This window comes from Oncorhynchus tshawytscha, linkage group LG14, assembly GCF_018296145.1.
Source record: "Oncorhynchus tshawytscha isolate Ot180627B linkage group LG14, Otsh_v2.0, whole genome shotgun sequence".
Lineage (NCBI taxonomy): Eukaryota > Metazoa > Chordata > Actinopteri > Salmoniformes > Salmonidae > Oncorhynchus > Oncorhynchus tshawytscha.
In genome coordinates, this window is record NC_056442.1 from 9548764 (window position 1) to 9563266 (window position 14503).

General features: G+C 48.2%; 1 protein-coding gene and 1 long non-coding RNA gene across 4 annotated transcripts in view; both read right to left on the reverse strand.

Annotated features, from left to right (window-relative positions):
- Positions 1–1341: 1341 nt before the first annotated feature.
- Positions 1342–14503, reverse strand: part of LOC112266495 (cytoplasmic protein NCK2) — a 57213-nt gene continuing 44051 nt past the window's right edge. For all 3 annotated transcript variants that reach the window (XM_024443995.2, XM_024443994.2, XM_024443996.2), the window contains 2 exons: positions 2865–3619; positions 1342–2577 (listed from right to left, as the gene is read on the reverse strand). In XM_024443995.2, coding sequence (XP_024299763.1) covers positions 2383–2577; positions 2865–3619 — 950 coding nt within the window. In that variant the 3' untranslated portion in view covers positions 1342–2382. The remainder of the gene's footprint in view (positions 2578–2864; positions 3620–14503) is intronic.
- Positions 5304–8127, reverse strand: LOC121839255. Its single transcript, XR_006078777.1, has 2 exons — positions 6180–8127; positions 5304–5872 (listed from the first exon to the last, which is right to left on the reverse strand). It is a non-coding gene; the product is annotated as an uncharacterized LOC121839255 (long non-coding RNA).

The following is a 14503-nucleotide window of genomic DNA, read 5'->3' on the forward strand; positions in this document are numbered from 1 at the left end:
GCAGCAGGTGCAATGTTGGCATTTCCCCCCCAGTAACAAGATAAATCACCCAAAACAAAATCAATAAACAATCTTCATTTACACTGATACAGGTACCTGGTGCTGGATCCGGGCTCTTGGTCCTCTTGCTCTGGGCGTGTGTGTGTAGCGTGTGTATGTCCAGATATACAGAGACCCTGGATGAGAGGACAGATACAGTAAACAGAGCTGTCCAGGATATGTTGGTCCTTCACACTTCAGATCCACAAGCCATACCTTACCTCCGAACCAACCGCCCTCTCTTTCCTACCCGGTCTCCACTTCTCACACCTGAAGCAGGCATGTCAACGGACTGAAAGGCTTCCTTTGTGGACGAAGGGGGAGATGGAGGAATGTCAACACTCTCTTACCCTTCACAAACTAGGTCCGATGCAGACAAATTGTACCCGTCTAGATAACTAAACATTGCTTATGTTCCCGAGCATGACAATCATGTACTGTTGCAGAAAATAGTATGTCTGTTAATATCGTCCATTCATCTAATAAAACACAATTATCAATCATCCTTTCATGTACAGTAAAACGTTCGATCAATACCTGCACATCTTGAAAGTGACAAAAGCTCAAAGAAAATGGATGCATGTGTGACGCAGAGGTAAAAGCGTCTGCTAAATGACACACATTATATTAGAAAAGACAAAACTATACAAACACCACATAGTATTACACATACCGTAACTGTGAGCCAAGGACTGCGTTCTCTCTCGGCTCCTCTTTATCTACTTCTACACGGTGTCAACCAGACGACCACAATGGAGGCCTCAAATACAGTCCACATTCACCTCCGTTTGTCCCAGAGGAGTTGTACAGGAGCATTACGTCTCGGCAACACCTGTCTTGGATCTGGCTAGCTATATCTACACTCATTTATCTCTAGGAAAGAGACAAAATGGCTACCATGGGTTAGGTTGTAAGGTATCAGAAGCAGTGTCTGCTTCCCAAATGACATCCTATTACCTAAATAGTCCATTACTTTTGACCAGGGGCCCATAAGGTGCAATTTGGGACAAACCATATTGGGAGACAAACCAGATCTCCTCATGCCGTATCGGGATTAAGGAGAGGCATCCCAAACGTTCTGATAAGACGTAAAGGAAGCAAGCACTTTTGTGGTTACCTAAGCTCTTGCATCAGGATGGGCCCTCAGGTCCTGAAATGACGAAATCCTACCTGCAGTAACATTGCCATCTGCTGGTAGAAAATGGTAAATACAGAAATGCAATTTGAATGTATTCTAATTGAACAAGACTGAACAATATTTTAAAAACTTGAAAGGGAATAAAATGACACTGCAGACAAATGTGCAACCAGAAAGCTTATTTCGGCAAAACTTTTAATTGAACAAAAGTATTTCAATCCTCAGTCACCACACCATCTTGGAGTACAGTACCTTCCGCTGTATCTAAATTCATATAATATTCACCTTACTCTTCTTTTTAAATATACATACACAGCTGAAAACAAGATTTAAATAACAGTGCTCAGTAACATTAAGACACAGTTTTTCATTTTTAAAAGCAGGAAACAAATTTTGAACAGACTTTGATTGGCAAACAGACAACCAACGAAACGTTTTTCCTATCGCTCTTGAATCTCCATCCTCGGTCAGCGACGTTTCCACTCGGACGTTGAGGAAAGCGATGGATTTGAAGAGAACGTTAGGGGCACATTTGAGCAGTATGAGGGTGTGGCACATGGTCGGCGGTATACATCCAGGGACATTCAAAGCGCAGCTTCCTGACCGTGTCCATTCCACAATACACCTACAGAGGGCGTCCTTTCCTTATCTGGTAAATACAGTACAAGTACCATTTGTGGTGCCTTTCTTTCTGGTACAAGAGTCTATGGAGACGTAATACTACTTTCTGCAAGGGACGGGTCACATTAAATATTCACTTTAATAGTGTATGTAGCTGTCGTGAAGGAACCAGTCTGTAAATCCCCATCCGTGCTCACTCCAAAAACCTAGGAGGCACCGGCAGGGCTTTTACTCGGAGGTGGAGTTGTCAGCCAAGGCAAAGAGCGGGTGCTTACAGACAGGCCCTTACTGAAGCTGTTCTCTGGACACTTCTGGACAGGACTCAAAGTCATTATTCTGAAAGGAATCTGAGCTACGGTGGCCAACATGTACCATTTGAGTCTCTCTCTGTGCTAACTGATTTTCTGTTGAGTTTATGGTGACTTTTAGCACCTGTATTGAAGGGTCATGGGCAGACCAGTGGATATTGCTGTGCTCAATCAGTCAGTCGCAAGTCCGGTAATAAGGCTTGTTATTAGGCCAGGCCGAGCACCGGGGTCCGGAGTGTGTGTGTGCAAATGTATGAACGCGAGCATTGTGTGTGGTCACAGCAGAGGTTTGACCAGGTAGAGTTTGTCTCCATGTTCGCTGGTGAAGATCGGGGCTTTTTTGTAATGCTCCACCAGTTCATCCATGCTGCTGAAGCGTCTCTGGCCGATACAGTAGACCCCCTCCGCCAGCGCAACCTTGAAGTGCTTGTTCTTTCCCATCGCCTTGAGGGACACGGAGAAATCACTGGGCTGGGAGAGAGAGAGAGAGCGAGAGATAAGAAATGGATGACTATTGCCATGGAGTTTCATTCTTAAGCCACTAGAGGGGGCCTTAGTTCTACTGTAAATCCCACCCATCCCACTGAATAATGTACGATTTCCCTCAAGACAGCTTTCCCAATAAAAACAGCTCAAAATACAGTATGATAAAGCTATTGTAAACCATAGAGTACATTATCATATAAATAATAAGAGACACGAAAATCAACTGTTCTCCCCTCATTTCCACCAATCACAATACTCTCTCGACCACTCACCGATGATTCACTGTCTCTGACCAGGAAGTCTCCCTGACCTCCTCTCTCATTGAGCGCACACTCTGCCTGATGCCTGGTCACTCCCCCATAGTACCAGTCCTTCCCGGCAAACTTTCCCACGCGGGCCGGCCCTGTGTAGTTGATCTGGGGCGAGTGGGGGCACGAGCCCATCCCACCCCCGGGGGCTGGATCGTCGCTAAGGATAACCACATAGTTCTTTGGCACCAGGCCCACCTGTCCACGGGCGTTCCGACACCGCCACCACTCAGGGTCGTTCTCCGGTTTCTCCAGCACCGCCATCACCTCGCCCTTTTCAAAGTTCAGCTCCTCATCAGTCACAGAGCTGAAGGGGTACAGCGTCTGAACAGTGTGGATCACCCTGGTGGTCCCGTTGGTCACCCCTCCCGACCCTGCCCCCTGTCCTGAGTAACCTCCGCTTAGGTCCCCCCAGACGGCCTCCTCCTCTCCCTCCTCCAGGACATAGTTAGAGGGGAACCAGCCTACCCGACCTTCAGAACTCCCTCGCCACCAGCCGTCGCTACACTTCTCCATGACAATGACCCTTGACCCCTTCACCAGTGTCAGCTCATCCTCCCGCTCGGCCGGGTAGGCGAATTTGACCAGGGCTGGGATGCTGAGGTCATAGATACGCTCGGCGCTGCTACCTCCGCCACCATTGGAAGGGTACTCTGCGTCCGTGCTGGGTGTTGGCGAGGCATCGCGGGCATTTGTCTTCCTCTTTGTCTTCCCCAGGCCTTAGAGAGGGAGAGACAGAGAAATAACTTGGTACAATAGACATATATTTATACCACAAATTGAAGATCTCCGCAGTAGTTCCACAACAGAGCAGAATAACATAGTAAAAAGCCCTTCAACATATTAGGTTAAAAGTCCTGAGGTGAAAATGGCTCCAAACTGAAAGCCCTACGTGGTCATTGAGATTGAGTAGGCAGCTACACTACTCCAAAAACAGCCTTCAAGTGAGGTGCAGCAGCAAGCTGAGCTAATTAGCTGCTAGTACTGCTGGTAGAGGACGGTCCAGGGTTAGGAGGTCACCACTTCTCTTTGAGGCTGCAGCCAGGGAGAGAGGTAAACACTTCAGATAGAGTTAGGGGGGAGTGAGGGGTTCTGGGTAATTAGTGCTGGAAGGAAACTGGAGGTAAGGCCAGAGGAGAGACCGGGGGGCTGGTTCTGGGTATTGATAGTAGAGGTTGACCGATTAAATCGGAATGGCTGATTAATTAGGGACGATTTCAAGTTTTCATAACAATCGGAAATGGGTATTTTTGGGCGCCAATTTAAAAAAAAAATGTATACCTTTATTTAACTAGGCAAGTCAGTTAAGAACACATTCTTATTTTCAATGAAAGCCTAGGAACGGTGGGTTAACTGCCTTGTTCAGGGGCAGAACGGCAGATTTTCACCTTGTCAGCTCGGGGGATCCAATCTTGCAACCTTACAGTTAACTAGTCCAACGCAATAACGACCTGCCTCTCTCTCGTTGCACTCCACAAGAAGACTGCCTGTTACGCAAATGCAGTAAGCCAAAGTAAGTTGCTAGCTAGCATTAAAGTTATCTTGCAAAAAACAATCAATCATAATCACTAGTTAACTACACATGGTTGATGATATTACTAGATATTATCTAGCGTGTCCTGTGTTGCATATAATCTGACTGAGCATACAAGCATCTAAGTATCTGACTGAGCGGTGGTAGGCAGAAGCAGGCACGTAAACATTCATTCAAACAGCACTTTCGTGCGTTTTGCCAGCAGCTCTTCGTTGTGCGTAAAGCATTGCGCTGTTTATGACTTCAAGCCTATCAACTCGAGATGAGGCTGGTGTAACCGAAGTGAAATTGGCTAGCTAGTTTTAGCGAGCACTAATAGTGTTTCAAACGTCACTCGCTCTGAGCCTTCTAGTTGTTGTTCCCCTTGCTCTGCATGGGTAACGCTGCTTCGATGGTGGCTGTTGTCGTTGTGTTGCTGGTTCGAGCCCAGGGAGGAGCGAGGAGAGGGACGGAAGCTATACTGTTACACTGGCAATACTAAAGTGCCTATAAGAACATCTAATAGTCAAAGGTTAATGAAATACAAATGGTATAGAGGGAAATAATCCTATAATTCCTATAATAACTACAACCTAAAACTTCTTACCTGGGAATATTGAGGACTCATGTTAAAAGGAACCACCAGCTTTCATATGTTCTCACATGAGCTTTCTTACATATCACATATTGCACTTTTACTTTCTTCTCCAACACTTTGTTTTTGCATTATTTAAACCAAATTGAACATGTTTCATTATTTACTTGAGGCTAAATAGATTTTATTGATGTATTATATTAAGTAAAAATAAGTGTTCATTCAGTATTGTCATTATTACAAATAAAAAAAAAATCTTTTTTTAAATCGGCCGATTAATCGGTATCGACTTTTATGGTCCTCCAATAATCGGTACCGAAAAATCATAGTCAGTCGACCTCTAATTGATAGGCGATGTTAATTCCTCTCAGGCAGCTACTGACCAGACCACTGTAAAGGAAGGCTGTTTAGGAGACAGGAAACGCAGATCAGATTACACCGAGGTGGTCAGGAGGGTGGACAAGTTCTGCATCCCAAATTGCACGCTATTCCCTACATAGTGCGCTACTTCTGACCAGAGCCCTATGGGCGTTGGTCAGAACATAGTGCACTACTTTTGACCAGAACCCTATGTAGGGAATAGGGTGACATTTGGGACACTTACTATGGAGTGTTCGGTTGGCTCTCTCGCTGGAAAATATTGACCTTTAACCTCTTTCAAAAACAACCCCCCAAACCGGTCCCCCACTGTAAACTACTCCTGTAAAATTAGGCTCCTCCTTTCACTTTAGACTCAATCCCTCAAACTCGCTGTCTGAACATTGACACATCTATTAAAGACAATATAGAGAATCACTCATGCAAGCAGAAGGAAGAGGATCATTGTTGTTTAAAGCCTAGTGTTAGACAGAATTAACCTCAACCCTCTCAGCCACTCCCTCACAGCCAGGTAGGAGAGCACTCCGAAAGGTCACTCTTCCTCCTCCACTCCACCCCGCCCCCCCCTTCCTCCTCCACCACTAATCTCATGCATGAAACAAGGCGGCTTTCTGACCTTTGGTGTCCTTGACGCTTAACCGGCCTTCTGCTCCGACGGAGCACGCAGCCAACCAGGGACGGTGTTGGTTTTGAGTGTACAGCAGCACACCGTTCTTAGCAGACTTACAAGAGCGCGCAAACCTGGAGATGAGATGGGCTGAACACGGGTTTGTAATAAGCAGGCAGCAGGCACGCACACAGACAAACACAGCTCATCTCACAATGACAAACACACCTGCTCACGGGAAGCATCACGTAGCTTACACGTGCCCAGTTACACGCAGCACAGATAACATGACGTCGGTGGGACCAAAATTAAAATCATAGACCTCTCGGTCTCCCATCGTAGTACTACCCCTCGTGAAAAGAGCATATCGTAGACTGAACCAGTCACGTCAAAATACATTTGTCACTCACTGAATACGCCTTGCCTGCAACGATCGTCATTTACTGCCGTTACGCTCGGTGTGCACTTCCAATAAAGGACTAAATAAACATTCACAAGCAACCGAAAACAGTTCAAGGTATTGTTTTGAACCGGAAGAGGCTCCTTTGCCCAGATACTGGTTCAATCATAGACTCGCCTAGATCCTACATACGGACAAACACACACACACACACACACACACATATATATATATGGAGACCGACAGCATGATGGACCGAACAGGTTAAATATGACCCACAACAAACAGAATAATACACCCTCAGAGTTAAAATGACGAGAAGACAGCCTTCGTCTCCATGAATCAGCCTCCACCATGACACACAAAGGCCAGTGGCAGCATCACAGGGAAAACAGGGATAAGAAGCTGCTTCTGTTTCGGCCTGGGGGTGGGAAGAAAGTGAGCGATTTGGAAAACAGTGCCCTTGAGAGGTGGGGGAATGGAGGATGGTGAAATACCATCACTTAGCCCCTGTCACAACTATCCCCCATCATCAACAAGCCATTCCACCCCTCACACAACAAGCTGTGAGGAGGCGGCACCGTCACTATTTATAGCTTTCACAGAAATAAAGGAAATAGCTAAGATTCGTTTTACATACGGGATCGTACTGGGCTGGTGTTTTACACGGTAGGGCCGATGCCTTTTCAAGGGGTTGTAGAGCAAGCAGCAGGCAGATTAGCATTTACACACACAACTTTTCTAAGAGATGACGCACATATACCTTCCTTCCTCAGCAAATTCTGACAGCTGGTCCATGACTTTCATGTTGCATGCTGCAGAGGAATGAGCAACAAACGAGGCACTCTGTGCTGCGCTCACACACCACAACGGTAACGACACACTAACTCACAGTCGCCCCCACTAACCCACTAAGCTGCGATGACAGTGACAACAGTAATTAGACAACAACAAGCGCTAATGGGAACCTGAAAGATAATCACAAAATAAGTAGGCATAAATCGTGAGGAAGTGCCTTGAGAGCATAAAGCACAATTGGCCCAGCGTCGTCCGGGTTGGGGGGGGGGCTTTACTTGGCTCATTGCGCTCTAGCGACTCCTTCTGGCGGAACGGGCGCCTGCACGCCGACCTCGGTCGTGGACGATGTTTCGTTCGATACATTGGTGCTGGCTTCCAGGTTAAGCGGGCGGGTGTTAAGAGGCGCGGTTTGGCAGTTAATGTTTCGGAGGACGAATGACTCGACCTTTACCTCCCGAGCCCGTTGGAGTTGCAGCAATGAGACAAGATCGAAATTGGGGGTCAAATTTAAAAATTATTTTAAAATGTTTTAAAAAAAAAGAGTGGCTACCCCGATCAACTGGGCCCTCACCAAGCCATCCATTCATTCATTCAACTGGGCCCTCACCAAGCCATCCATTCATTCATTCAACTGGGCCCTCACCAAGCCATCCATTCATTCATTCAACTGGGCCCTCACCAAGCCATCCATTCATTCATTCAAGTGGGCCCTCACCAAGCCATCCATTCAACTGGGCCCTCACCAAGCCATCCATTCATTCATTCAACTGGACCATCCCCAAGCCATCCATTCATTCAACTGGGCCCTCACCAAGCCATCCATTCATTCATTCAACTGGGCCCTCACCAAGCCATCCATTCATTCATTCAACTGGGCCCTCACCAAGCCATCCATTCATTCATTCAACTGGGCCCTCACCAAGCCATCCATTCATTCATTCATTCAACTGGGCCCTCACCAAGCCATCCATTCATTCATTCATTCAACTGGGCCCTCACCAAGCCATCCATTCATTCATTCATTCAACTGGGCCCTCACCAAGCCATCCATTCATTCATTCATTCAACTGGGCCCTCACCAAGCCATCCATTCATTCATTCAACTGGGCCCTCACCAAGCCATCCATTCATTCATTCAACTGGGCCCTCACCAAGCCATCCATTCATTCATTCATTCAACTGGGCCCTCACCAAGCCATCCATTCATTCATTCATTCAACTGGGCCCTCACCAAGCCATCCATTCATTCATTCATTCAACTGGGCCCTCACCAAGCCATCCATTCATTCATTCAACTGGGCCCTCACCAAGCCATCCATTCATTCAACTGGGCCCTCACCAAGCCATCCATTCATTCAACTGGGCCCTCACCAAGCCATCCATTCATTCATTCATTCAACTGGGCCCTCACCAAGCCATCCATTCATTCATTCAACTGGGCCCTCACCAAGCCATCCATTCATTCATTCATTCAACTGGGCCCTCACCAAGCCATCCATTCATTCATTCAACTGGGCCCTCACCAAGCCATCCATTCATTCATTCAACTGGGCCCTCACCAAGCCATACATTCATTCATTCAACTGGGCCCTCACCAAGCCATCCATTCATTCAACTGGGCCCTCACCAAGCCATCAATTCCACCAGGCCCGAGGCGAGTCACAGTGTGGACCCATACAGCTGACTCGTTGATGCTTAACCATGCGCTCTTAATGTATGCTGATTAAGAAGAACAGGCCAGGGACAGGTGCAGGGAAGCAATGTAGAGGACCCGGGGACAACTGTTCAATGTAACAAAATGGTGATTGCAGAGTAACACTAATCATGTATGGCTACTGCAGTGGTACTAGAGGAGTGAGAAAATAAAGTAATTCTGCCAAGAGCTATTCAGTATCAATCCCAGATATAGGCCCATTTCATGGGCTGATGAATAGAACAGGCTGTGCTTAGTCAGAATGTTCTCCTTGCAATATAATGCTCAGATGGTCTCCGATAATAGATAATTGGTCCACTGCCCACCATGCTATTAAGTAGCAGTGTGATCCACAAGAAGAATGTGAGTCCAGGTGCCCTCCTCTCTCCCCTCCCACTCTGTCCGTCTCTCTCCCCTCCCACCCCGTGTCTCTCTCCCCTCCCACCCCGTGTCTCTCTCCCCTCCCACCCAGTGTCTCTCTCCCCTCCCACCCAGTGTCCCTCCCCTCCCACCCAGTGTCTCTCTCCCCTCCCACCCCGTGTCTCTCTCCCTCCCACCCCGTGTCTCTCTCCCTCCCACCCAGTGTCTCTCTCCTCCCACCCAGTCTCTCTCTCTCCTCCCACCCAGTCTCCTCTCCCTCCCACCCCGTGTCTCTCTCTCCTCCCACCCCGTGTCTCTCTCTCCTCCCACCCCGTCTGTCTCTCTCTCCTCCCACCCTGTCTCTCTCTCTCCTCCCACCCCGTCTGTCTCTCTCCTCCCACCCCGTCTCTCTCTCTCCTCCCACCCCGTCTCTCTCTCTCCTCCCACCCCGTCTCTCTCTCCCACCCCGTCTCTCTCTCTCTCCCACCCCGTCTCTCTCTCTCCTCCCACCCCGTCTCTCTCTCCTCCCACCCCGTCTCTCTCTCTCCCACCCAGTCTCTCTCTCCCCCACCCCGTCTCTCTCTCCTCCCACCCCGTCTCTCTCTCCCTCCCACCCCGTCTGTCTCTCTCTCCTCCCACCCCGTCTCTCTCTCTCCTCCCACCCCGTCTGTCTCTCTCTCCTCCCACCCCGTCTGTCTCTCTCTCCTCCCACCCCGTCTGTCTCTCTCTCCTCCCACCCCGTCTCTCTCTCTCCTCCCACCCCGTCTCTCTCTCTCCTCCCACCCCGTCTCTCTCTCCTCCCACCCCGTCTCTCTCTCTCCTCCCACCCCGTCTCTCTCTCTCCTCCCACCCCGTCTCTCTCTCTCCCCCCCCCGTCTCTCTCTCTCCTCCCACCCCGTCTCTCTCTCTGTCCCACCCCGTCTCTCTCTCTCCTCCCACCCCGTCTCTCTCTCTCTCCCCCACCCTGTCTGTCTCTCTCTCCTCCCACCCTGTCTGTCTCTCTCTCCTCCCACCCTGTCTGTCTCTCTCTCCCCCTCCCTCTCCTCCCACCCTGCATGTCTCTCTCTCCTCCCACCCTGTCTGTCTGTCTCTCCCCTCCCTCTCCTCCCACCCTGTCTGTCTCTCTCTCCTCCCACCCTGTCTGTCTGTCTCTCCCCCCTCCCTCTCCTCCCACCCTGTCTGTCTCTCTCTCCTCCCACCCTGTCTGTCTGTCTGTCTCTCTCCTCCCACCCTGTCTGTCTGTCTCTCTCTCTCTCCCCACCCTGTCTGTCTGTCTCTCTCCTCCCACCCTGTCTGTCTGTCTCTCTCTCTCCCCCACCCTGTCTGTCTGTCTCTCTCTCTCTCCTCCCACCCTGTCTGTCTCTCTCTCCTCCCACCCTGTCTGTCTCTCTCTCCTCTCACCCTGTCTCTCTCTCCTCCCACCCTGTCTGTCTCTCTCTCCTCCCACCCTGTATGTCTCTCTCCTCCCACCCTGTCTGTCTCTCTTCCCCTCCCTCCTCTCTCTCCTCCCACCCTGTCTGTCTCTCTCTCCTCCCACCCTGTCTGTCTCTCTCTCCTCCCACCCTGTCTGTCTCTCTCTCTCCTCCCACCCTGTCTGTCTCTCTCTCTCTCCCCCCACCCTGTCTGTCTGTCTCTCTCTCCCCTCCTCCCACCCTGTCTGTCTCTCTCCCCTCCCTCCCTCTCTCTCCTCCCACCCTGTATGTCTCTCTCCTCCCACCCAGTCTCTCTTCCTCCCACCCTCTCTCTCCTCCCACCCTGTCCCCCTCCCTCTCCTCCCACCCTGTCTGTCTCTCTCTCTCCCCCTCCCTCTCCTCCCACCCTGTCTGTCTCCCTCTCTCCCCCTCCCTCTCCTCCCACCCTGTCTGTCTCCCTCTCTCCCCTCCCTCCCTCTCTCCTCCCACCCTGTATGTCTCTCTCTCCTCCCACCCTGTCTGTCTCTCTCCCTCTCCTCCCACCCTGTCTGTCGCTCTCTCTTCCCCTCCCTCTCTCTCCTCCCACCCTGTCTCCTCCCACCCTGTCTCTCCTGATGAGACACTTCACTTAAGGTGTGGTATGAGACTAATGAATCACTCGCCAGCAACTTTCACTTTATTCAATTTTCATAAAGCTGATTTTCTTCTCCATGTCTCAGTCTGAAATTAAATTCCAGCACAGGGAGGATATACTGTAAACCGATACCTAGGCTACATCTACCTATATCTACCCTACAATCACTGATGCATATCAGAGTAAGATGATTATCTGAGGTTTGCCGGGAACTCATTTTCTCTTAATTACATTTTTTATTTTCTGCACGATGGCTGGGAAAGCTGTGCGGGTGTACTTAAGAGGACGAGGGGATGGAGGACAATGGAGAGAGGAGGATGGAGCGAGTAGAATGGAGCGAGTAGAGGCGGAGAGTGCTCGTCTCCCAGACAATACTCTAGTCGTTTAACTCTACACACCTCTACGGCTCTCCGCCGCTCGCTGTCACTTATCAAATCAAACCTTAGCCATTCTTGTCTGAGCAGCAATTTCTCCCTCTGTTCTACTGTCCTCCGATCACCCATCACCGACTCAATTCCCTTGACAAGTCTCTGCATTCAGATAGGAAGAAACTTCAGCAGTAGCAGCTTCTGGCTCGGAGTAAGCCGAGCACCACTTTTTCTCCAAACGCATCTCACAAGTTCCCTGACAAGCACAACGTAGTTCGATCTATATATTAGGACTGCAACACGATCAGCTTGACAATACAGGTTTTAAAAAACGCTAACATTTAGTACTGACCAGCAACACTCTGGTTAGCTAGAAGGCACGTCGTCTCCCCTGGCTGAGCAGCATACTACATTTGGGCCCCTGAAGTTGTCAGCAAAGACAACGTGACCATATACATCGCATGGCAACAAATCGAGCCGTGACAACAATGTCCAACTGCCAGCCCTGAATGGTTGAACACCGTATTGACAGAGCCAGTGGCCTGAACACAACCCCCTTTACACTGACATTATGACAGAGAAAACGTCAAATCAATGAGGGTAGCACACCAGAATGAGGTCTGCAGTGGCCAAGACTCAAAGAATGTAGCTAATCAAGAGGAAAGCCCTTTAACCACCTTGTTTACAGAATCAGTGATGAGCAAGAGTCATTAACAAAACATGTCTTCATCAGACAACTGTACTTGGAGGGTTCATTTAAAAACACAATTCATCTACTTGACTGCCGTAGGTCACCCAATTTTAAATTAGCCACATCTTCGACAAAACATTATTTATTTGTCATTATGAACTGGGTGGTTCAAGCCCGGATGCTGATTGGCTGACAGCCGTCGTATATCAGACTCATATCACGGGTATGACAAGACATCTCTTTTTACTGTTCTAATTACGTTGGTAACCAGTTTATTATAGCAATACGACACCTCGGGGGGGTTGTGGTATATAGCCAATATACTACAGCTAAGGGCAGCATCCAGGCACTCTGCGTTGGGTCGTGCTTAAGAACAGCCCTTAGCCATGCTAGGTTGGCCATATACAGTTGAAGTCAGATGTTTACATACACCAAATATAATTTAATATATTTAAACTTTGTTTTTCACAATTCCTGACATTTAATCGAAGTACAAATTCCCTGTCTTAGGTCAGTTAGGAACACCACTTTATTTAAGAATGTCAAATGTCAGAATAATAGTAGGGAGAAAAATTTATTTCAGCTTTTATTTCTTTCATCCCAGTGGGTCAGAAGTTTACATACACTCAATTAGTATTTGGTAGCATTGCCTTTAAATTGTTTAACTTGGGTCAAACGTTTTGAGTAGCCTTCCACAAGATTCCCACAATAAGTTGGGTGAATTTTGGCCCATTCCTCCTGACAGAGCTGGTGTAACTGAGTCAGGTTTGTAGGCCTCCTTGCTCCCACACGCTTTTTCAGTTCTGCCCACAAATGTTCTATAGGGTTGACGTCAGGACTTTGTGATACCCACTCCAATACCTTGACTTTGTTGTCCTTGAGCCATTTTGCCACAAATGTGGAAGTATACTTGGGGTCATTGTCCATTTGGAAGGCCCATTTGCGACCAAGCTTTAACTTCCTGACTGATGTCTTGAGATGTTGCTTCAATATATCCACATAATTTTTCTGCCTCATGATGCCATTTATTTTGTGAAGTGCACCAGTCCCTCCTGCAGCAAAGCACCCCCACAACATGATGCTGCCACCCCCGTGCTTCATGGTTGGGATGGTGTTCTTCGGCTTCCTCCAAACATAACGATGGTCATTATGGCCAAACAGTTCTATTTTTGTTTCATCAGACCAGAGGACATTTCTCCAAAAAGTACAATCTTTGTCCCCATGTGCAGTTGCCCATGGCGGTTTTGGAGGAGTGGCTTCTTCCTTGCTGAGCGGCCTTTCAGGTTATGTCTATATAGAACTCGTTTTACTGTGGATATAGATACTTCTGTACCTGTTTCCTCCAGCAAGGTCCTTTGCTGTTCTGGGATTGATTTGCACTTTTCGCACCAAAGTACGTTCACCTCTGGGAGACAGAACACGTCTCCTTCCTGAGCGGTATGATGGCTGCGTGGTCCCATGGTGTTTATACTTGCGTACTATTGTTTGTACAGATGAACGTGGTACCTTCATGCCTTCGGAAATCGGTCCCAAGGATGAACCAAACTTGTGGAGGTCTACAATTTTTTGTCTGAGGTCTTGGCTGATTTATTTTGATTTTCCCATGATGTCAAGCAAAGAGGCACTGAGTTTGAAAGTAGGCCTTGAAATACATCCACAGGTACACCTCCAATTGACTCAAATTATGTCAATTAACAGAAGCTTCTAAAGCCATGACATCATTTTCTGGAAATTTCCAAGCTGTTTAAAAAGGCACAGTTTATTTAATGTCATGATTTTTCAATAGTCCATAAAGAAACGTTAAGGTAGATTACAGTTTTAGTTCTTTTGAAAAAGGTTCTAGTTGGCAAGACTGTATGCGTCCCAAATGGCACCCTATTCACTATATAGTGCACTACTTTTGACCTGAGCTCTGGTATAATTTTTTTTTTTTTTTAAACATAGCGTACGATATAGGGATCAGGGTGACATTTGAGGCACCCAATGTGAACTGTTCCACTAAGATGAACAGAGGACATGGAGTTGAGTTTCATCCTAGCTGGGTTGGCACCAGGTCATTATTTGTGGGAAGGTGAACGGAGGACATGGAGTCGAGTTTCATCCTAGCTGGGTTGGCACCAGGTCATTATTTGTGGGAAGGTGAACGGAGGACAT